This window comes from Hevea brasiliensis, chromosome 16 (assembly GCF_030052815.1).
Source record: "Hevea brasiliensis isolate MT/VB/25A 57/8 chromosome 16, ASM3005281v1, whole genome shotgun sequence".
Classification (NCBI taxonomy): domain Eukaryota; kingdom Viridiplantae; phylum Streptophyta; class Magnoliopsida; order Malpighiales; family Euphorbiaceae; genus Hevea; species Hevea brasiliensis.
Window position 1 is genome coordinate 55,859,429 of NC_079508.1, and position 24,596 is coordinate 55,884,024.

A 24,596-nucleotide genomic window follows, 5' to 3' on the forward strand; every position below is an offset into this window, starting at 1 on the left:
AACACATAAAAAATAAAGCATTGGATCTGCAGACACGTGATAAATAAAATAGAAGAGATCCAAGTGATTCAGTTGTGTACGGTAACTGTAACTTACCTGCTAAATATTATTAAACGTGATTATTTTTGTTTTTCGCGATTTTTCGCTCATATTCTCCTTGTGTTTTTCCTAATGGGAATTGCTTTTCTCAATTTTAATTTAATAAATAAATAAGCAAATTAATAACAAAAAATACTTTTATTTCATATTTGAATTATTAAACTTCAATATCATGTAAAAATAACCAAATTTGATTTATAAATTTTTAATTTTTGTTACAAACACAATTGATAATTAAATTGTAATTAAAATGAGCACAACTAATAATTTATTTATATTTTTTCTTCCTTTGTATGTAAAGTTAATGAATATGGTAAATAAATTTAATAAAAGTAAAAATTATTTATACTCCATTCGGGTTCCGAATATCGGATGGGAATTAGTTGCGCTTTCCAAAAAGATAAGTTAGTGATTAGGTTAAGCTATTTTTTAAAAAGAAAATTATGTTTCATTTAATGATTAAAATGACATAAATATAACTTTTCTCTCCATAAAAAAACCTTCTAAAACTGCCCTCGGTCATTTTTATTGATTTTTCATTTTATTTTATTCATGAATAATATTTATTTAATTTTTCTTATTTTTTAAAATTTTTATTTTTTATTTTATTCTAACTTCACAGTGAGAGTTTTATTGTCTTTTAATAAGAATTTTTTATATTAATTTTTATTATGAATCTTTTTAATTATTTAAGATTGCATGCACATAAGAGATCAAAAAAAATATATCTTTTTAAAATTATAATAATTTTACTAAAATATATTAAGTTTTATATCTCATATATATATTATTTATAATCGATGTGAAATTTCAAAAAATTATCTCAATTACTCACTAAAAAATAGATAAACACTCTCATTAAATACATTCAAATTCTTTTTTTTTTTAAATTAGATAAATATTATAATTTAATATAATTTTTAAGATGAATATATTAGGTCATATAAATTTAAATTTTAAAAATATTATATATCGATAATGGTAAGAATTTTAAATAAATATTTAATTTGATTAAATTTAATAGTTGAACATTTATCACTTATTTAATAAATATTATATTTAAATTTTTGCTTTTTAAATTTCGTTATTTAAAAAAACTCAACAAATAAAAACGTATAAAATTATTAAAATATTTTCATGATGGAAATAATATCATAATTTTATAAAATATAAGAAATTAATTTTATAATAAAATAAAATAAAAATTATATATTTTTTAATAAATAGACAAAATAATTTTTTAAACCTTTTAATTATACTCACTTTTACTCGTCCGAGGAAAACAAAAGATTCAAATGGTGTGTCACATCTTGGCTTCTCCGGTGAGAGAGAGAGAGAGAGAGAGAGAGAAAGTTCCTTCTCTAGTGATCCAACGTTTTTCTCGATCCTATGGATCACAGGCAGCCACAGGATCCTACTGGCATACACGTGTCAAAATCTTGAAGCCATTGAAAATACTAGTGGGTGGCCCAATAACGAAGAACCGGTCTCTGGGCGGTTAGCTTGACTGGCTATAGCCGGTAAACATAGAAGCGCTTACCGATAGGTCCGGTAAGCGGGGGTCAATGGTATAAGAGCTGGGGTTTAAGCAATGGTTGGGTGGTTTTAGAGGGTTTTGCAATCAGAGAGAAGAGAAATAGAGCGAGGAATTTTTTCAGAGAGAGAAAAATGGAAATGCATAGCATTTGAAACTACGTTTTCTCGAGAAAATATGGGATAGAAAATGAGAGAATCCTGGGGAAACTGTGGTGTGAGGGGAAGGAGAATTGTGTTTTCTTCTTTGATCTTTGCATTTGCTTCCAAATCCTGAGAATTTCACTGCAATTTCGCCTTGTACGGGAAAAGGTTTGCACTTTGAACAGAACAACCGTTGCTAAGAGGTGAGTTGTGGATTGGGCTTCACCAATTTTGTGAAAGTTCGTATTTTGTGTCTGGGTTTCTGGGTGGGATGATTTTTCTGTTATATAAAAGTTTGTTTGGTTTCTGGGAAAAGTTGGGAAAGAGGGACGAAAAGGGGAATTTCGAAAGAACATTCAACCCCAGGAATGTTACATGACTCGATATTTTTGAACTTTTATTTTTCACTGATTTTTTCTAAGACTTCAAGTGGGTCTGTGGGTATGGTTTGTTAGATTTATTTCGGGTTTTTTTTTTTTTATTTTTATTTTTATGGATTGCGTCTTCATCCACAATTATGCTTTCGATCTGATTTCCAGAGTGATTTATCCGTTAAAAATAAATTTTCCTTTCAAAATTATAAAATTTCTGGCTTAAAAATTTTGATTTAAAGTTTTAATTTTTTAACATATACTTGGTCTGAGTATCTGATTTCTCCAAGATAGATCTTTTGAATTTGCTTTGTTCTGAAATGAGCAGAATTTCCTGCACAAGTGTCTGAACTGATGTTTATTTTTCTTTTAAATTCTCTTACTTGGATCCCCGATATCAGGGTTTTGTAATGGTTTTAGTTTTTTTTTTTTTTTTGGTTTGTTAGATTTTCCATATCTTTTCCGTCGTAAGACTGAAATTGTGATAAATCACGGAGTAAAGATTTGTTGAGCGTAATTTAAAAAAAAAAAAAATTTATGCTATGCCTCAAACTGTCAACATGACATCAAGTCTCGTTTTTCTACTGTTTTTCTTTTCTTTTAATTTTTAATTTTGGTTTTCTTACAGATAATCCCGAGAATTTATCGTTCTTCTTTCCTCTTATTTGATTCTATGTTTTTCTGGTGTATCTGGTTATTTCTGCTGTGCATTTGTTGGTTTGTTTAGATCATGAGGATCTGATTATGAATTCTACCCTTTGCTCAAAGTCTCTGTTTCTGTATCTCTGGACTCTATATGGATTGAATTGGGCTGCAAGGAGATGATCAGAAGTCTCAATTCTGATTGGAAGTTTTGCAAATCCCAATTCCCTAGTGCCATTTCATTATCAAAAGCAAGACTTTGGTTGTCGCAGCCAACTAAGCAGTGGCCTTTGATATAATGGTGTTTGTGATTTCTTCTTATTTCTCTCTCTATATACTTTTATGGTTGCCACGCCTGAGAGTTTAAAAGATTGATCTTTTGTTTGATGCTTGTAGATGGGTTTCACAGTGCCCTTTTTAAATTGTTTATCTTATGCCTTGTTTCCTTTTTGGTATTATCTAATGGAGAAAGCTTTTTTATGCCTAAACTTCTAATGTTCCATGTTTTGTTGTTGAAACCTTCTTTTTGTGAAATTTTTATCGTTGGTCTTATTATCAGGTCTATAACCATGAAATAAGTCATCACGTGATGCTTGCTTTTGTTTGTTTTCACTGTCAGGTTCTTCTTGCTCGGTTCTGTGAGCTCAAGTGGTTATAAAGATTTGCATGCATTTCAAAATTAGAACCTCAAATGCTGTTTTTTCTGCGTATGATGTGTCCTTTGTGGTATGATCTCTGAGATATGGTGTTGCAGAAAAGGTTAGACTACGGATTCAATGGCTATCAGGTTCCTCCCACACCCCGAGCTACCAGATCAGCTAGGGTAATGTATTCTGCTGTTTCTCTGTTGTTCATTTTTTATCTGCATAACAAAATCTCTGATCTATATTTGCGCCCCATTGTTTCTTATAGAGAAGGGGCTCCTTTAAGAAGGAAATTGGCGAGAACCAAATGTGTGCATTTGACTTATTGGCCATTGTAGCTGGAAACTTATTGCTTGAGAAAGAAAGCACTCCCAGTTCTAGTGATGCGTCAGCTGGGAAAGATCACTGTACGGTTGTCAATAATACTATTAAAAATGAATGGCAAGATGAACAAAAAAATATGAAAGTTGAAGCTCATGATCAAGGAAGCCCTGCTAGGAGCTTCTTTGTTTCAGGGCTTGTCTCACAAGATAATGATCAAAATCATTGTTCCAAAGGATCATTGTATGCTCAGAATGATCACAATTTAGAATTATCTTCTACAGAAGTGACTTCTGAGTGTGCAAAGAGGTTTGATTCTGAGGAGTTGGTGAACAGCAAAAGCAAGAATGAAATAAGAACTTTTGCTAGCAAGGTAGAGGGAGGGTCCTCTGGGTATAGGGAGTTTAATGACTGTAAACTAGAGGGTGAAACTAAAAACCTAATAAATGATGGGTCCTGTAAATCTGGGAAGATGCAAAATGGCACTGTGGCTAACACGTGCAGCTTTGAGGATCCAGTGGTCTGGGATGGAAAACCTCATGCACTTGTCAGTTCAGACAGTAGTGCCAAGGTACCTTTGTGTGGGAACAACATTTCCCATAGTTCTTACCCTACAAATGGGGATAATCTAAATGTAGATAGTAGAGATGATGACGAAAACTCTTCTGGGTGTACTCACCCTCGCACCACAAAAAAATTCTTTAGGCCAGCGCCACGTATTGGAGATCGAAGAATAAGGAAAATATTGGCTTCTAAATACTGGAAAGTAGCTCCAAGATTGAAGGATGTGACACTTTCTAACACTGGTAAGTGCTTGCTCTATGATTTAAATGTGTGCTCCTATGTTTCTCGTTGGCATGATGTGCCATCCATTGAATTAAATGATCTATTTTTAAAATGAAATTTCTTTTGGTGCGTGCAGATGGTGCTGATTCTAAGTCTCTTTACCACAAGAGGAAGAACTACTACAAATATCAGAGGTCTGAAAGGTTATATCCTTTCAAAAAGAGGAAACACTTTGCCTATGCTTCACAATCAAATTCTGAAGGAGGGATTAGTAATGAGTTTATTTGCAATTCACCCCAAAAGGGTAATGATGGTGATGCTTCTGCTTCCGGTAGAAAGAAGCATGGAGGTATTTTTTTTCTTCATTCTGCTCTGATTTTGGGATTTATGGCTATTTATAATCTCTTACTGATAATCCTAATTTCTTGTGCAGTTATTGGTGCCTCATCTTCTGTTGCAGGTCAACACAATTCATTCCGACCTAGGGATTCTCACGGTATGAGAACCTTTGATGGAGTGATTCATATGTACTCTTTTGACTTGATTGGTGTCTGACATTCAAAGAGGTTCTTACTCGAAGGTGTATTTCCTTTTACTCAGTGAAGCTTAGGATAAAGTCTTTTAAGGTACCAGAGCTATTTATTGAGATTCCAGAAAGTGCAACTGTTGGCTTATTGAAGGTATAATGTTTTTTTGTTAAATGGAATTTATTTACTACTTTTGTGTTGTATGCGTATGGCTAGATGTTAAAGAAGAAATTGCATGGGAATGCTTGTCACTTTATATATCATTGTGCAACCAAGGTTTGAGGACTCCTGTATTGTTCATTTTTGTAATGGTATGTATATAGGTGAAGAGTGACAACATATTGGTTTATCTATGTTTATATTTGTATGCATGCTCTATAAAAGCTTTTGCACTACCCTAACTCTATGATGGGCCATTTTTTTATTAGAATTTAGACACTTGGTCTCTTGCTTGCATTCTGATAATAAGTAATTGTTCCACAGAGGACTGTTATGGAGGCTGTGACTGCTATACTTGGAGGTGGATTACATGTTGGTGTACTTCTTCAGGGAAAGAAGGTTCGTGATGACAATAAAACTTTACTGCAGACTGGAATTTGTCACAATATTCAATTGGATGCTTTGGGTTTTAGCCTAGAGCCAAATTCTTCTCGAACTCCCCCTTCTTTGAGCCCTGGAGATTCTCCCTTTCTGGTTGACACACCACAGCCTGTAAGCAGGTAACTGGAAAACATTGCACAAGAATCAAGAATGTCTGGAAACTAAACTGCTGTTAGTCACGTTTGTTTTGTAGCTAGTAAGTGAATTTTTATATTTGGAAGTCTACCCCTTCTTGTGCATTAAAAACCCGTTTTGCAGAGCTTGTGATTTTTTGCAGTGAATGACATGAAAGAATATGGTGAATTCTAAGAAATATGATTCAATGCTGGGAAGAATCAGATCATGAAGTTAAATAGTCATTTGAATGTGTCATAAATACTGAGACTTCTGAACAATGGGACAAGTGTTGTGAATTGGATCTAAATATAATAATCAAGTTGGGTGCTGATGTGCAAATTCTTTTACCAGGTATCCACCTGCTCCAAGTTTGGTACAGCAGATCGCTTGTGCTGCTTCTCCTGAGCCTCATGGGACTAATTTAGGGAATTTAATTGAAAGTGACCATGATTCAGCACCCTCTCCTACAGATATTGACAAAAGCACTGATTCAAAAGCTTTGGTTCCTGTGCCAGAAATGAATATAGAGGCACTAGCTGTGGTTCCGGCACACCGGAAATCCAAGCGATCTGAGATTGTGCAGCGCCGAATTCGTCGACCTTTCTCTGTTGCTGAAGTTGAAGCCTTGGTGCAAGCAGTTGAGAAACTTGGAACTGGAAGGTATATTTCTTGTCTTGATGATACACAGCTAAAGGAAATAGGAAAAGACATTTTATCTGAATCTAAAATTGATTAATATTTGGATTGGACTGGTAAAGATTTATTTTTGCCCAGCCGTTGGCCTGCCTGGTGGTGGCTATCTCATAGCAAATTAGAGAGCTTGAAATTTTTTAATGCAGTTTTCATTCCTTCCAATTCTGTTAAACAAAATGAAAATCTAATGGATTTGTCAATCTCCACAGGTGGCGTGATGTCAAACTGCGAGCTTTTGATAATGCGAAGCACCGAACTTATGTGGATCTGAAGGTGAGATGAGTTTGCTCAGTATTCACTCTTTTAGCTCTTATGATCTTCTGTTTCTAATATATTGTTGTTACTTTAGAGGGTTGTTTGATAGTTTCCAGACCGTTACTTAAAATCTAGTATTTTAAAATTAAAAAAATGTGAGGCTTTTGTGGCCGGGGTCCACATTCCTCAAGGGCATGCTTTTAGTTTAGGAAATAGTTGCTTGTACAACAGGTAAATGATTAGATAGACTTGATACCTTTTCTGATCTGTGTAGCTTTATCTGTAAAATAGCAACTGTCCCATAAGGGATCTTTTCAATTCTAATCTTACATGATGCCTCTTCTATACTTACTAACCTGCCCTTTGCCAAATATCTTAATGCTTTCCTTGTTAGATGTACTATGTGACTAATTGAATCTTCCTGGAAAGCAAAAAGGCAAAGTTGGGTTCTTTTATATTTTCTTGGTAGATTGCTTAAAGGGGTTACTCAATTATATGGATGTTGTAGTTCATTCTTTGACACATATTTTTGGGTTATGCAGGATAAATGGAAAACACTTGTGCACACGGCAAGAATATCCCCTCAACAAAGGAGGGGAGAGCCTGTGCCCCAGGAGCTCTTGGACAGGGTCCTTACTGCACATGCTTTCTGGTCCCAGCAACAAGCCAAGCAACAGCACAAACAGCAGCAACAGCCAGAGACTTGCCTTCTCCTCTGAGGAAAAACATAGACTAGTGGGTTTAGAGAAGGATTTCTGTGTATTCTTGTTATTATTGTGTAAAAAGTTGATGACGAAAAAGGGTGAAAAACAGAAGCCTTGAAGAATTCTTATGTAATATTTTCTGGCTCTCGCTGTGATTCTTTTCCTTCGTGGAGAGGTATGGCACTTGTAAATGGTGATGGAATAAGAGCTTTGCTAACGGGGTTCATTTCACAAAAATTTTCTAATTTTTTTTTTGGGTCTTCATTGTTTAAAATCCCCGTTAAACTTTTATAGACTTATCTATTTGAATAGCTTTGTAGGATTTTAATTTTTTCTGAGGTTTAATTTATATTTTTTTATATTTTCTATTTTGGCACCATTACTTCTTAAATGGGAATCATGTAAACAACATATATCATCACATGAAAGACTTAAATCTAGATCTAGTTAGTTGCTTCTGCAAGACAGTGATGAAGAGAGAGTTCTTTATTATTATTATTATTATTGTAATTTGGGAGTGGCAGAATAATAACAAAAAGAAGTGACCTGTTTTTCTATTTTCATGGGATAAAGAAGTTGACTTTAGTCATTGAATTTTACAGATAGGGTTGATATTAGATGGAATATTATCTGAAAAAGAGGATCCAAATAAGTGGAGAGTTGAAGATGGAGGAAGAGAGATGCGGACGCCATTTAATGAGATTGAAGGCTTCAAATTTTGTTTTACAATCTCACATCTCTTTCACAAAGAGAAAAAGGCCATCTCTTGCTGTTCCTCTGGTGGCCAAAATTTTATAAGCTGTCTGTCTTCCCATTTCTTTTCCTATCATCATCAACACAGACACTGTCCTAATATGCATGACCAACAAAAAATTTCATTATCTCTGTCCAAAAAGAGATTTGATTAATTGTTAAATAAAAAGATTAATTAATTTTGTTTCATGTCCCTGTCCCAGATAGCTCGCAGTCCAAACTGATTTTCTCTTGAATTTAAAATTATATGAAATTTAATTTATTAAAAAGATAAAACAAAATTATAATTTGAAACCGATTTGATTTTGAAGAAGAAAAGTTATCATTCATTCAATGTTATGAGTTTGATGATAATAATATAAACATAAAGAATTTCAAGATGTTGAAGAGACAGTAGAACGAGAAAATCTCCAACTATGTTTAACTTGAAACAGAAAAATGTCTTTGTACTTGGGCTTAATTGCCCTCCTATATAAGAATCATCAACTTATTCACTAGGTTTTGGGCCTCTTATGGGCCCTTCAGAGCCCCATTAGGCCTTTAGGTTTGTGCTTTTATCTTGAAGGCCGAAACAATATTATGCTGAAATCTAATTATAAATTATCATAATTTATCATTTACAACTGAAATTTGATTTATCATAATCTATAATTTAAAAATTCACTTTTTTCTTTTTTAAATCTAGATGTCTTGTTTTGTTTTCATTTTCCATTAAATTAAATGGGGATTCATTTAATTGCAGCCAATTTTTTATTTTTTTTTTCCAGACAACTAAGTATATATTGTTGGTTTTATACTTTTGAGAATTACCTCTTTAATGAGAACAAAGTATAGTTTTTTAATGTTTTATTATTTTGTCTTCTTTTTTTAATAATAAATTGAAAGAATGGGTAGGTCTATTCTAATTAAATTATAATGTCAATAAAAAATATTTTTTTATTAAAGGGAAAATTAAGATATTTTAAAAAAAAATAACTTCAAAAAATATTTTTTAAATTTTAATAATCTTATTAAAATATTTAAACACCCATTTATATATATATAAATAAATAAAATAATAAAAATCATTATTTTTATAGAAATGGTTTAAGTCTTATTGATATTATTATTAAAATTATTATTAAAAAATTATTTTTTAGATATATTATTTAGAGAATATTAAAAAATAATTTAAAATTAAATTTTATAAATTGAAATTATAAAAATATTAAAATAATAAAATAATATTTTTAAATTATTTTTTAATAATATTTAAATTTTTAATTTTATCTAAAAAATAATTTTAAGTTTTTAAAATTTTAAGATTGGGAATAAAATTTCTACCATCCCATGTCCCACTTCAAGCAAAATACGAATCGCCTATTGACACGTTTGGATAAACACAAAGTCTTAGTACAAGTGACGAAGAAAAGGTTTCACAAGATTTGTCTGATTCTGCGAAAAAGTAAGCCTGCAACCGCGACCTAGCGAGCGTAGGAAATGGGGCCCATCTCTTCACTTACTTTCCACGTTAGCTTGGGTCCCATACCACTATCCAGGATGTAACGATGGACCGATCACCCTCCCCCCTGCGACGATGGTGGGACAGTATCCAAATCTTAGCATGTAGTGGTGTTAAAAGTTACAATTGCATAAAATTTAATGTCCAATTATTTACGTTTAATAATAATCCGTACTTAACGTTAACCAGAATAAAATTATTGATAATACCACATTTTTCAATTGAAACTTTACTTATTATAATTTTTTATAAGATATCCAAAATTTATATTTAAATTATATATAGATATTTTAATTATTGATTCTATTTATTTTATAAAAAAATAATTTATAAATAAAAAATAATTTTTATTATTTAATTATAATATTAAATTAATAATATATATATTATATATATATATAAGCGCGTGTTTCAAATATTAAAAAATATTTTTAATAAAATAGATGAAATTATTATATAAATCTAAGTCATGTTCATAAAAATAAAAAAAATATATTTAATTAATTTTATTATAATTTATTATATATTTCACAATTTAAAATCTCGTAATTCAGGTGGATGATTATTATTATTTTTTGTTAATTCAATTCAATTGCATTGAAATATCCATTAGTTGCCAAACATAAGTAGTGAATTAGGGCGGAGGATAATAATTAATAAGTTTTCACTAATTTCTCTGCTTATAATTTTTATTTCAGAAGGCAAAAAGTTTCGAAGGAGAGAGGTGAAAGAGATTTAAACTTAAAAGACTTTTTGTCTAAAACAACTTAAGACATTTTAAACTATAAAAAATTCGCATTTTTAATAAAATAGTTTCTTAACGTTCTTTAACAAAATGATTAAAGGGCATAATTTTTAAAGAAAACGACAGGAAACAAACAAAACACCGAACAGAACAGAAGCAAAGTTTATTTATCAATTTTGTGCTGTGATTATTGATTAAGGAAAATGTTGTAATGTTGTTTTCTTGGGTTCTTGATATTTTTAGGACCATGTCTATGTAGAGAAATGGACACACAAATTCTCTTTTATTTATAAAAGCTAAAGAACACGTCCCTTACTCCCTTACTATAATGCTTTTTACCCTTTGGCTTAGTTTTCTCTGTGTTTCCTTTTCTCAGGTATGCTGATCCTCTTCAGTTTTCTCAGTTTTTAGGTTCTTCCTTTAATCATTTTGACCGCTTTTTTGGCCCGTTTAATTAAGGTTAGTAGCTAGATTAATGGGTTTTCATGGTTCTTAGAGCTTCATTCTGTTTAGCTTTTAACATTTGGTCCTGCATCTGCTTTAATATCCGTCTCTGTTAGCTTCGAGTAGTGTAGTTTTGTAAGTTTTAGATGTAAAGCTGGGATTGCTTGCTAGTTGGGTAAAAGATAAAGATCCCAATTTAATTGGTTTATGGATATCTTGATGTCTCTCCGTAGTGTTTTACAGTTTGGTTTTGGTTTGCAAATCTGTAGCTTTCCAACCTTGCCTTACGTTGTGGTATAGATAGTTGAATGTTAGATGTTGAATAATTTATGGGTATTTTGATGTTTCTTGACTGCTTAAGTGATTAAAAGTTAGGTTTTTTTGGTCTGCAAAATTATAGCTTTTGAAGTTTCTTGTCCTTAAACAGCTCATAGTTGAGTTAGTGGAGAGCAATCAGTTCAAATTTGGATTTTCATTTGTTAGGGTTAGGGTTTTAAGATGGGAACGGATTCTCGTTTCTCTGGAACCTCTGGTTTCAAATTTGAGAATGAGATTGTTTTCCCTGATCCAGATCAGTATTCAATCCCTGATCCAGATCAGTATCCAAACTCTACAAACAGGTTCAAATTCAACGACCTCTCTTTTGATATGGACTTCGACCCTGTAGACAGGTCACTTAGTTTGCCTGACCTAGATCCCAGCAAGTCTGCTCTGTCATCCATCACGAGTGCAGATGGAGACTCACCTTCTGACGATAATGATTTCTCAGAGACTGTCCTCAAGTACATAAGCCAGATGCTTATGGAGGAGGACATGGAAGAGAAACCATGCATGTTCCATGATCCTTTGGCTCTTCAAGCTGCAGAGAAATCCCTGTATGAAGTTCTTGGCGAGAAGAACCTGTCTTCACCCAATCAATCCTCCTCCTATGGTGACCAATTTTTAGTTGATAGCCCAGATGATGGGTTTTTGAGTAGTTTCAGTGATAGTAGTTCTGGTTCTAATGCTGGCATTTCAGTTGAACGTCGATGGAATGGTGAATTTGGGGAATTTAAACCATCGTTTATGCAAACACCTCTTCCTACTAATTTCATTTTCAAATCTACTGCAAACTCCAGTTCACAAGAGCCGATCAAATTGCAAAATGTTTTAGCAGGAAACGGTAATGATGTGATGGGTCCTTCTATTGGTAAGATTATATTGCCAAATTTGTTCAGTGAGAGTGAATTACAAAATGGGTTAGCAAGAAATGGTAATGATTTGATGGGGTCCTCATTTGGTAAGATAATGGTGTCAAATCCATTCAGTGAGAGTGAATTGGTATTGCAGTTCCAGAAAGGTGTAGAGGAAGCTAGTAAGTTCCTTCCTAAGGTTAATCAATTGCTTGTTGATTTGGAGACTGTATCGATGCCAGAGGTGAAGGAAAAAGGTTCAAAGGTGACAGTGAAGGTAGAGAAGGAGGAAAGGGAGTATTTTCCTAATTTGATTAAAGGAAAGAAGAATCATGATCGAGATGATGAAGATTTGCAGGAAGAAAGGAGTAACAAACAGTCTGCAGTTTATGCAGATGAAAGTGAACTAGCAGAGATGTTTGATAAGGTGTTAGTGTGTACTGGGGAAGAATGTGGACGTCCTCCATGTATCCAAAATGACGCCTCACAGGGTCGACCAAGCAAAACATTGCATCAGAATGAGCAAACAAATGGATCTAATTCTAATGGTGGCAGCAAGAGTCGGGCTAAGAGACAAGGAAATACAAAGGAAGTAGTTGATTTGAGGACCCTTCTCATTCTTTGTGCACAAGCTGTGTCTGCTGATGACTGCAGGACTGCTAATGAGCTACTAAAGCAGATCAGGCAGCATTCTTCACCTTTTGGTAATGGGACTCAAAGATTAGCTAATTGCTTTGCCAATGGCCTTGAAGCACGTTTGGCTGGCACTGGAACTCAGATCTATACTGCTCTGTCTTCTGAAAAGGCTTCAGCTGCAGATATGTTGAAAGCTTACCACGCCTACATTTCTGCCTGTCCGTTTAAGAAGATTGCAATCATCTTTGCAAACCTTAGTATTTTATCTGCTGCTAAGGAAGTAACAACACTTCATATAATAGACTTTGGTATATTATATGGTTTCCAGTGGCCTGGTCTTATTTATCACCTCTCAAAAAGAGCTGGTGGGCCTCCAAAGCTGCGTATTACAGGGATAGAGCTTCCGCAAAGTGGTTTCCGCCCTGCAGAGAGTGTCCAAGAGACTGGCCGCCGCTTGGCAAAATACTGTGAGCTCCATAATGTTCCATTCGAATACAATGCCATAGCAAAGAAATGGGAGACTGTTCAAGTTGATGACCTTAAGATTAGTAGTGACGAATTTGTTGCTGTGAATTGTCTTTTCCGATTTAGGAACCTACTTGATGAGACAGTTGTGGTTAACAGTCCCAGGAATACTGTTCTAAACTTAATCAGTAAGATAAATCCTGATATATTTGTCCATGCCATTGTAAATGGGTCCTATAGTGCCCCCTTTTTTGTCACAAGGTTCCGGGAGGCTCTTTTCCACTTCTCTGCATTGCTTGATATGTTTGATGTTAATATGTCCCGTGAAGACCAAATGAGGTTGAAGTTTGAGAAAGAGTTCTATGGTCGGGAAGCTTTGAATGTCATAGCATGTGAGGGCTCAGAAAGAGTCGAGAGACCAGAGACATACAAGCAATGGCATGTTCGAAATATGAGAGCTGGGTTGAAACAACTTCCCTTGAATCCTCAAGTACTGAACAAATTGAAGTGTAAGGTGAAGACAGGATACCATGAAGATTTTGTTGTAGATCAAGATGGGCAATGGCTGCTGCAGGGATGGAAGGGACGGATTCTTTATGCATCATCTGCATGGATTCCTGCATAGGAACATCATAGTTTGTTTCTTAGGGCACACTCCCAGCACTAGGCAGGCGGCAGTATTTTCGTAGTTTAAGCTGCCTAAGATGAAGGAGAGAGCCAGAGGTGGACCTGGTATCTCTATTTGATTGTACTAATAGAACTTTGAATATTATTAGCTTATAACTCAGCAGATGACATGTTACATAATTAGGCAAAGCCCTTTGCTCATGGATGTGATTGTGATGTTGTCAATATAATTTTTTCTTTGTTCTTTTGTGAATGCATTTCATTGGAAGTATACCCTTGGTCAAAGATGCAGTATTGGTTGGTCAATGTCAGTCAGGGTTGCTGGATGCATGCCCCAGCCACAGAACTGTAAGTAATCCGGAGCATTGAAACTCTGGTAGAACTTATCTATTGATTTGCCAATATTGTACCATTGATATCCAGCACCCTTCAACTGAATTTTGCTGGTTGGTGACCCATTTTGAGAAATTTCTGTGAATTCACTAGCAACAATGCCTTCCAATCAAATGGAAATTGTGAACAGTGCCATAAATTTCTGCCCATTTTTCTCCAGGTACAAGAGAAGCTTTTGTTGATGTCAATGTTTTCTTGAGACTAAAGATGCTAAATTTATTACTGTTTATGTCATTTCAAAACCTTGGCTACCAAGCAAAGACTAGTCATCCTCTAATTTATTGAATCCCATGAATATGGTACCAGGTAAGATGTAAGATGACTGATAGTGAAGCATTTTATTAAAGATTCAATGTATTTGCACTAATGGGGAATATTGACACATCATTTATAAGGATTTATTTTAATTGAAAAATCACTCCAATGTTGCTGTCATGTTTGAAGATTGAAAGGTAAAAGAGAAATGATGGCAATTTAGGAAGATAATATTGTAGATTTAGAAACTCACTAGAGGACACCTCTCAATCAATTTATTGTAATCTGTCAATCAATTGTTGGGTCAAAAGAGATGTCTCCTTAATTAATTTTCTGTGAATTAATTAAAACCATTGGTATATTGTTTTCCAATCTGGGTTTACGTCAAGGAGGTCTCAGTCAACAGATACAAATTGCTTGATAATAGGTGGCCAAGGGTGTCCAATAAGGCCCGAGCAAAATCCCATTTCTTATCTGTGTTTTTATCTGCATCGATCATATATGCTTGGCTGCTTTAAAAGTAACAAGAAACCAAACATCTTTTCAAATATATTATATATAAAATATCTACATGGACCATCCATCTCTTCATCCTGGAAGATGCCTAATTACAACAATATCAACGTCTTTGCAGTGGGTGATAGACTAGCCTGAATTTAAAGCTTACGTTACAGGGTTTTATATTTGCTTTGATTTGATTTTAATTAACTAATACTGTAATATCAAAAATTAATCTATTTGATAGTTGACTTTACCTTTTATCTTACGTATCTATCAAGATTTGAGTTTTAACTAATCAAAGTACTCTATAAAAATAATTTTTTTCTTATGAATTATTCATTATGATATGGATGATATGCTTTTTACTGAATCAAGAGGACAAATTTAATAAGATGCTTGAAATTTAACCATGATACCATCTAATTTTGTATGTAATTTTAAAAATGTTAAGCCTTGTTTAATTACAATATGTTTAAATTATTAAAATATTATGTTAAAGCTTTCTTCATCCACTTTTATCTGTTATTTTTTAAAAATTATTTTGTTTATAATTATTTGTCCATTTCAAAGACAAAAGGTATTGATTATTATTTTTTTCAAATTTATTGTTATCTCTATTGAACACATTACTGTTTTCGTCTACTTTTATCTATTATTTTTTAGAAGTTATTTTATTTATAATTATTTATCATTTTTAAAAAATAAAGAAATATTAATTACTTTTTTTTTTAATTTTACTCTTATTGCTACTAAACATAATAACAACTTTCCTTTCCATCTTAAACAAAGGGTAATTTAATTAAGTTAAGGAGTATTTTTTTATAATTTAGATATTTAATTACTTCGTTAATAACCGTATAAAAATCTTAAAAAGTTGATGGGGGAGCAACTATTTGTATAATTTCTTAAAACTCATATTAATGCCTCCCTTTTCTCTTAAGAAAATAATTGGATAATTTATTTTTATATAAAAAGAATTAATAATTAACTAAAATATCCTTGTGTTTAATCAGGATAAAGAAAGGTGATAAAAAAAATGTAGAAAGGTGATAAGGAAGAAATGATGCATTGGGATAATAATAGACAAAGGTAAATATGGAAAAAAAAAATTAATGCTCCCTTAATTTTCTAAAATGGAAAATAAAGTTGGACAATTTTTTTTTTTTTAAATATCACTTGAAATGGAATGGAGGGGTATTTGATATTTTAATAAGGAAATTTCTTATTTACGTCAAGTTTTATAGATGCCCGAATAATAGAAAATCATATACATGTATTTTTATATAAAATTATTATAATTTTAATTAAATTGATAATTACTCGTAATAATTAGTTATATATACCGGATGGAAATAAGAATTACTCATTCGGCTTGAATCTTAAAAACTTTAATAATACGTCTAATAATAATAATAATAATATCGGCTGTCCTTAATTATACAAACGGCTAAAGGATATCCATGCAAATTAATATATATATATATATATATATTCTGTATCGAACAGATTTTAATTAGGGATGGAACTTGTAAGTTGATGCATTCAAGTTAAATACAATAAATTATGTTTATGATATTAATTTTGAGGGTTTTTTTTTTCTTATTTTAATTTTACTTTATTATAATTAGATTTTATTAATTTATTTAAGAGTAATTATTAATAAAATAAATAAATTCAAAATAAAATTATAATAAAACTCCCTAATTTTGATGGATTAAAAAAGTGAATTGGTTAATAAATATAGGAAAAAATTGAAATTAGCAAATAAATTAGAAAGAAGATATAGAATAGGAAAAAAAGAAAAACTTATCTAAATTAAGTGAATAATGTATTTAACACGATAAATTTTATATATTTTTTTATGTAAATGATGAATTTTATTTATTTTTTATGTAAAATAAAATTACGATAAAACTCTCTAATTTTGATGGATTAAGAAAAGAATTGGTTAATAAACATAGGAAAAAGATTGAAATTAGCAAATAAATTAAAAAAAATAGAATAGGAAAAAAAACACTTACCTAAATTATGTGTATAATGGATTTAAGATGATGAATTTTATATATTTTTTACGTAAATAATGAATTTTATTTATTTTTTATGTAAAATAAATTTAAAATAAAATTATGATAAAACTCCCTTATAAAAAAATGAATTGGTTAATAAATTTAAGAAAAAGATTGAAATTAGCAAATAAATTAGAAAAAAAGATAGAATATGAAAAAATAACTTATCCAAATTATGTGTAAATGGATTTAAAACGATGAATTATATATATTTTTCTACGTAAATAATAAATTTTATTTATTTTTTACGTAAATTTTATCATTCATCTTAGATTTTGGATGCATATTTAATCTAAAAAATATCTCTAGAAAAGAGTCATGATTAAAATTGAAGCTTGACATTGGATAATTCAAGCATACTGAGACTGGTTGTAGTTGTAGTCAATAAATTCTTTTTGATTGAAAAACAACGCAAAATGTGTAGCTGCATGGTTCCTGGAAATATGCTTTCATTTTAAGAGAGATGTTCGCCTTTTCCTTTCTGCTGACTGCTGCTGTTCTGCTATTGATACATATAATATAAATATATAGAAGCCCCGCCACCACACAAGTCGTACGTGCTTCAACACCACCACCTCTCTTTGCTCTCCTTCCTTTTCCAACGGTTCCCTCTCTCCACCCACAGGTTTGTTATTATCATCACTGTCTTCCTCCGACCTTTTTTTTTATTTAGAGATTGATTATGGATGGATTTATGTGGTTTTTGAACTTGGAATAATCTCTCTTGTTGGCTGCCGGTTTATATATATATATATATATATATATATATCATGTTGTTATTTTCACAGCTTAATCTATGAAATTTTAGAGTTTCTTTCTGCATGAAATTCCCGTCATCTTTAAATATTCAACGGTTCTTAGTCATAAATTGTTCTGAATTCAGTGTTTAATTCAGAATTGATTTATTAGAGCCAATCTTGGTGGATTTGACTTTTTAGTTACAAATAGATGATCATGGATCCTAAATATAAAGTAGGTTCCGTAATTGATGAACAGTCCATCATTCCGAACTACAATGGATACCCAGATAACGAGAGTGGAGTTAAATATGATAGCCCTTCATCTGATTTTAATTTCATGAATGTTCCTTCTGATCTTTCCGATTCTGGTCTAAATGATTTGGTTCTATCCTTTGTCTTTAGTCCTGGGGGAGAATCCTTTGAGCTTTCGCTAGGCGGGAGTCTGGAGGGAGATGCTCCTTCTTCCCCTAATGATAGTGATTCCTCAGATCCAGTACTCAAATACATTAGCCAGATGCTTATGGAAGAGAACATGGAAGACAAACTCCACATGTTTTATGATCCCCTTTCTCTAAAAGCCACAGAGAAGTCATTTTATGATGTGCTTGGTGAGGAATATCTTTCCTCACTGGAGTCGTCCCAGCTTTATATTAGCCATGAAAACCCTAATAGCAATCTTTCGGGAAGTGTTAGTGATTGTGGTGGTAATACTAGCACTATCAGTGGTATTGGCACCAGTGATTTTGTTGATCCTCAGTGGGTTGGTGATGTTAAAGAATCAAATCCAGTTTCTTTGCAAACCTATGACTACCATTTGCGGTCCAATTCAGAGCCCAGTCATCAAGTTTTGGTGAATCCATCAAATGGTCTGCTTGATATTGGCAATGGGTTTATGGACTCTTTTATGCTGCAGTATAAGAGAGGTCTAGAGGAAGCCAGTAAATTCCTTCCTAAAGCTAGTCAACTAGTTATTGATATAGGGAGTGATGCACTTGCCATGGGGCAAAAGAAAGAGGATACACTGGTGGTAGTGACAGAGGAGAAAATTGAGAGGTCGAGCTCGCCACCTAATGGTTCGAGGGGCAGGAAAAATCACCAACGAGAGGATTCAGATTTAGAACAAGGTAGGAGTAGCAAGCAGTCTGCAGTGTATGTGGAAGAGAGTGAATTATCGGAGATGTTTGATAAGGTATTGCTTTGGCCTGTGTTGAAAGATAAACAATGGTGCTGTGGCCCTGAAGTCAAGCAGGATGGAGCAAGCCAGATCCCAAAGCCAGACGAAAAATCAAATGGATCAAATGGTGGAAAGACTCGTGCTAAAAAGCAGGTTAAGAACAAGGAAACAGTGGATTTGAGGAGTCTCCTGATTCTCTGTGCACAAGCAATCTCGACGAATAACTTCAGAAATGCTAATGAGCTCCTGAAGCAGATTAGGGAGCACTCTTCCCCTTTGGGTGATGGGTCTCAGAGACTGGCTCACTACTTTGCCAATGGTCTTGAGGCACGCATGGCTGGCAGCGGGAGTGGAGTACAAATCTTTTATGCTTCTATTGCTTCAAAGAGAATGACTGCTGCTGATATGTTGAAAGCTTACAAAACTAATCTTCATGCCTGCCCATTTAAGAAGTTATCAATTGTCTTTGCAAACAAAATGATTTTGCGTGCAGCTGAAAATTCGACAACTCTTCATATTGTAGATTTTGGTGTCCTGTATGGTTTTCAGTGGCCACTTCTTATCCAGCTTCTCTCAACGCGGTCTGGTGGGCCTCCCAAGCTACGCATTACAGGAATAGAGCTGCCCCAACATGGTTTCCGGCCAGCAGAAAGAATTGAGGAGACTGGACGTCGCTTGGCAAAGTATTGCGAGCGCTTTAATGTTCCATTTGAGTACAACCCTATTGCTGCTCAGAACTGGGAAAATATCCCAGTTGAGGACCTCAAGATTAATAGCAATGAGGTGCTTGCTGTGAATTGTCTAGGTCGGTTTAAGAACCTACTAGATGAGACAGTTGAAGTGAACTGCCCAAGAGATGCCGTTCTCAACTTAATTCGGAAGATAAAACCCAATATTTTTGTTCATTGTATCATTAATGGATCCTACAATTCTCCGTTCTTCGTCGCACGGTTCCGGGAGGCACTTTTTCACTTCTCCTCTCTGTTTGATATGTTTGATTCTACCTTACCCCGGGAAGATCAAGAGAGGTTGAAGTATGAGAGCGAGTTTTATGGGAGAGAGGCCATGAATGTTGTTGCGTGTGAGGGCACGGAAAGGGTCGAGAGGCCAGAAACTTACAAGCAGTGGCAGGTTCGGGCTACAAGGGCAGGGTTTAAGCAGCTTCCGTTGGACCAGGAGGTCATAGCAAAGTGTAGGGATAAGCTGAAGACATGGTACCACACGGATTTTGTAATTGATCAAGACAGCAACTGGATGCTGCAGGGATGGAAGGGTCGGATTTTCTATGCTTCCTCCTGTTGGGTGCCTGCATAAGAGTTGTGGGTGGTATCTCATTTGAAGATAGGAATGGAAAACTACAAGTTTCTTCTAGAATTGTATAGGCATGGAAAATTACAAATTCTGGAAAAATGTATCAACTCCTTTCAGAGTTTCAATATTCTTTTCTCTTATCTCTTTCGTGTGACCAAATATTTATGCATATACAAGTATTTTATGCTCAAAACTTGAGTGTTTTACTCGTATTTGTTAGGTATATTTGGAAATCAATTAAAAACAGATAAAAGTAGCTGATTTTGTTTACAGGTGCGCCGATACTGTCTGCCTCTTACAGAAGAACCTTATGAAGATGGGGAATTCTCATATTTCTGTATTAACTTAGCTTGCAATACATTTGATGATTGAAGGCCTGTTGATCATGGTACGAGATATGAAGTACTGATGTCCTAGACATAAATGTTCTTTGTGAGCACTGAAAAAGCTAGAAACCCTCCCATATGCAGTGAATGTAATATAATAGATTAGTAGCTCTTGTTAGGAAATTTTGTAATCAAATTATGGGTCTTCCTTCTTGATGATTTTCCACTTTGGTGTGGCGATCGTCGGAGGTTTTTGAACCAGGGTTCTTGCATGTATATTTGTCTGACTAAGATAATTTTCCTTATAAATTATTGGTATTTGGTAGATGATTAAGAGAGGAATGAACATTTTTTTTTCTTTGGAATTAATTTTTTTATTAAAAAAGTATTCAATTAAATTCTCACACAATCACGTTTAATTTATATTTTTTTAATAAAATTTTTAAAAAAATAAAAAAAGTTACATTTTTTTTCATTTCAAAAACAAAATTTTACTAAAAAAAATTTATTGAATTGAATTTTTATTTGTAAATAAGGGATAAAAAGTTTCACTTAAAAAAGATATAATATGGTAGTCGAGATTTAATAGTTCTTAGGAAGTTGTTGATCCTCGCTATTAGCGGTGTTAAATTAGGACAACATCAGAACAAGTTTTTGTGACATAATTAACGTTCAACATAAAAATGATTTCCTCCAAACTCTGCCCATGTCCTGATTCCTGCATAACACAATTAAGTTCAGACACCTTCACATGCTTGCCCTCGTAGCTCTGATTGTCTTAATGTTGTCTACTTTGAGAAGCAGTTTCTTTGTGCCAATAAGAAGGGGCAATTTACCAAAGGCAGGTGGCTGGAAAAAAAATTTACCAAAAGAGAGTGACTTTAAAATTATTTATCAAAAGATGGTGTTTTAGCTGTCGTAGAGGGGAGAGAGCTGCTCGATAGTACAAGTAGTAATCAGCAAATAAAAAATTAAAAAAAAAATATAATTGTTGAAAAAGTAACTAGACGCTACTAGCGTTTAGCTTTTAGACGCTATTTTAAGAAGCGTCCAACTACTTTTTTGTCCTTAAAAATATGTATTAATTATTTTAAAGTCTTTAAAAAAAGTTTAATTATAAAATAGTAATAAATATTATAACTATTTATAAATAAGCTCTTATATTTTTATAATTAATAAACATATGTTTATTAGCGGTGTTAAATTAGGACAACATCATAACAAGTTTTTGTGACATGATTAACATTCAACATAAAAATGATTTCCTCCAAACTCTGCCCATGTCCTGATTCCTGCATAACAAAATTAAGTTCAGACACCTCCACATGCTTGCCCTCGTAGCTCTGATTGTCTTAATGTTGTCTACTTTAAGAAGCAGTTTCTTTGTGACAAGAAGAAGCGATAAGGAGCTTAAATCCAATATATATATATAAAAGAAAACTAATTAAAGAGTTTTCTTGTAGTTTAAAAGGTGGTTAAGTTATATGATTAATTCCTGTGTGCCTATATTATTTATTTTAAATATTAAAATAAAATTGTCTAGAGACAATTTTCAGATATTGTCAAAAAACAACTATTAGTGCATAAAAAAAATCTGCACTTTATACTTATAAGCGGTGGAATATATTTAAAATTTTAGTTTTTGTTTATTTTATGAAAAATAACTTTTAAATGAAAAATATTTTTTATGAGAATTATTTTATGAAAAAATATTTTTTTATAAAATGTAATATTAAATTAATATGATATATTTATATTATGTACATATAAATATTTTCACATTTTAATAAGATCGTTAAAGTTTAAAAAATAACTTACTCTTTTAAAAAGAAAAAATTATTTTTTTTAAAAATAAAATTTTTTTTATTAAAAAATATTTTTTATTAATTAATTTTTTTTAAATATCTCAAATGTTAAAAACTACGAGAAATTGAGGGAATTATTTTTTAAAAAAATTTAAGTATATATATATATAATTTTCTTCTATTAGGCGTAATCCATTTTGTTTTGTGTTCTAGAAGGAAATGGGCTAAGGAATGACTCAAGTCATCGGATACAGCTGTTTTCCGCTTCGCCGTATGTTTACATTTTTTTTTTTTGTAAATATATAATTAATAAATGAAAATTTATTCAAATATTTCATGTCAAAATTATATGGTATTGGTTTCGACATGTGATTAGTAATTTTATACTTGTCAATGGCATATTTACACTAAAATTAATGTGTAAATATTATTTATATATAGTATTGCTCAATTATAAATATATTTTTAGAATTATTGGTTAGTTTCTGAAAGTAAATCAAACTTTGGCGTAGAGTGTGAAGGGTAGGCTTAACATTCAAGTTTCTGAATGGAGTGATCGACAAATTGTTGAATCTAATAATTTGCACTGCATGGACCAATGGGTTTCAATAGATTTGTTGCTGGAATTTGGAAAGTCAAATGGGACTTTGAAGAATACCATGAATTGACAGCCACACACATTTTCATCGCATGCGACGTAGCAGCCAACAACTGTTAATTTATTTGTAATTTTCAACCAAAGGTACCATTTTCTTTTTTGGTTAATTATTTAAGTTATATTGCACCACCAAATTCAAAGCTGTAGATCAATAATTTACTGTACGGCTCGTCGTTCAGGTCAGGTCAAAGTTTGATTTTTGCTTATGTTGAAATGCCGTGCTCTTTGGTTCATGTATTTGTATATATGTAATTAAAAATACACCTTTATGTAAAAAAAAATAAAATAAACATTTGCATTGGCAATGATCACAGGACTTCATCTGAATTACAATGACCGATTAGGCTTAACCCTAATCCTCGAAATTAACGGATCCAATAGTATTAAATTTAGAGATAGTGTTAAATAAATTATAATTTAATTCATTTTAATTTGGACTTATATAAATGATTATGTTGTTTTACACATCAAAATAACTGGTCAAGTCAATGTTACAATCCAACCATTTATATATTACCCTTTTATTTTATATTCTTTCGATACGAGATTTCAACAAATAGTATCTTTCTATGTATAAAACAATTTTCAAGAGTTTAAATAATATCTTTAGATATGCATATACTTTTTTATATTTAAATTTAATGGAGTCTTCATTCTATTATAATGTAACTTAAATTTTAGATATATTTTTTATGGGCTTGAATTACAACTTAATCTATAATGTGACTTAAAAGAAATATTTTATGAAATCAGTGATAGTAGTAGAGAATGCATAGACTAAAGGAAAAACTAAAAGATTGTGAGAATTTGATACCGACTGAAATTAAAGTTTAAAGAGTTATAGGCGGTTGTATGTGATGATGTATGTCCATTTAGCGTAGCTATATCTGGTGTAATAATTCTCCTCTTATGCTTTACATGAACGATCAGAAAGGGTCGAAATGCTGCAGGTTACATGCAAGCAGAGGCAGCTTCCACTGAAGTATTGGAAATTTGCTGCCTTTCTAGCTACCATTTCGGAAGAGATGCACATTCTTTTTTTTCCCCTTCCATTTTTCTTCTCTGTTTATGATCCCTTAATTAGGCCCTAGCTAGCTTTGCAATTATACAAACATATTTTTCTTCTCATTTTTGACTTGTCGCATTTTTGGGAAAATTATATGATCATGGTATTTCTAAATATTTTATAATTTCATATCACAAAAACAATAAATCCGGTTGATAAGAGACAAAAAGAGCAGCCAACAACTGTTGGGATAATTGTCTGTAATTTTTCATCAAAATAGATAAAGCTTAACTTTTATTTTTATTTTTATTTTTATTTTTTTACTTATGATAAGGGTATTCTATGACTAGTTTTTATATATTGAGATTAGTTTTCATTCTAAAATGATTTTAAGAATGTATTTGATTTAAATAAAAAATTATAAAATATAGTGCTCTCAATAGAGAAAGAAAAGCTTCCATTTTTATTAATTGGATTGACTCTGTTAGATTACTTTTTTTTTAATAACAAATAAAAAGAGCAGCCCACATTTTTCCCCCTCTCAAATTAGTCTTATACTTTCTCTAAGTTAAACACTTTTTT

The 24,596-nt window shown here is 32.3% G+C and overlaps 3 protein-coding genes across 5 annotated transcripts; all 3 read left to right on the forward strand.

The window, feature by feature from the left end:
• Positions 1-1,687: 1,687 nt before the first annotated feature.
• Positions 1,688-7,673, forward strand: LOC110645105 (telomere repeat-binding protein 5). 3 transcript variants are annotated; one of them, XM_058137664.1, is made up of 11 exons: positions 1,688-1,979; positions 2,916-3,090; positions 3,409-3,612; positions 3,702-4,560; positions 4,677-4,889; positions 4,974-5,036; positions 5,141-5,220; positions 5,551-5,786; positions 6,136-6,444; positions 6,687-6,750; positions 7,275-7,673. In XM_058137664.1, the coding sequence occupies exons 3-11, from the start codon at positions 3,532-3,534 to the stop codon at positions 7,449-7,451; spliced, it is 2,082 nt and encodes a 693-aa protein (XP_057993647.1). In that variant the 5' UTR covers positions 1,688-1,979; positions 2,916-3,090; positions 3,409-3,531; the 3' UTR covers positions 7,452-7,673. The 3 variants fall into 3 exon arrangements, with proteins under 3 accessions (XP_057993647.1, XP_021653835.2, XP_021653836.2); XM_021798143.2 differs by lacking the exon at positions 2,916-3,090; XM_021798144.2 differs by lacking the exon at positions 2,916-3,090 and having other exon boundaries at positions 4,677-4,844.
• A 2,996-nt stretch (positions 7,674-10,669) lies between these two features.
• Positions 10,670-14,032, forward strand: LOC110645109 (scarecrow-like protein 14). Its single transcript, XM_021798149.2, has one exon. The coding sequence runs from the start codon at positions 11,378-11,380 to the stop codon at positions 13,775-13,777; it is 2,400 nt and encodes a 799-aa protein (XP_021653841.2). The 5' UTR covers positions 10,670-11,377; the 3' UTR covers positions 13,778-14,032.
• Positions 14,033-17,948: 3,916 nt separating this feature from the next.
• Positions 17,949-20,222, forward strand: LOC110645101 (scarecrow-like protein 33). Its single transcript, XM_058138121.1, has one exon. The coding sequence runs from the start codon at positions 17,949-17,951 to the stop codon at positions 20,220-20,222; it is 2,274 nt and encodes a 757-aa protein (XP_057994104.1).
• The last annotated feature ends 4,374 nt before the right edge of the window (positions 20,223-24,596 follow it).

Excerpts from the sequence above, each read along its gene's own strand:
- LOC110645105 (XM_058137664.1), top strand. The coding sequence starts at position 3,532 with ATGGTGTTGCAGAAAAGGTTAGACTACGGATTCAATGGCTATCAGGTT. Across the intron at positions 4,561-4,676 it reads TGTGACACTTTCTAACACTG|ATGGTGCTGATTCTAAGTCT; the intron begins GTAAGTGCTTGC and ends TGGTGCGTGCAG. Across the intron at positions 5,037-5,140 it reads CCGACCTAGGGATTCTCACG|TGAAGCTTAGGATAAAGTCT; the intron begins GTATGAGAACCT and ends CCTTTTACTCAG.
- LOC110645109 (XM_021798149.2), top strand. The coding sequence starts at position 11,378 with ATGGGAACGGATTCTCGTTTCTCTGGAACCTCTGGTTTCAAATTTGAG.
- LOC110645101 (XM_058138121.1), top strand. The coding sequence starts at position 17,949 with ATGGATCCTAAATATAAAGTAGGTTCCGTAATTGATGAACAGTCCATC.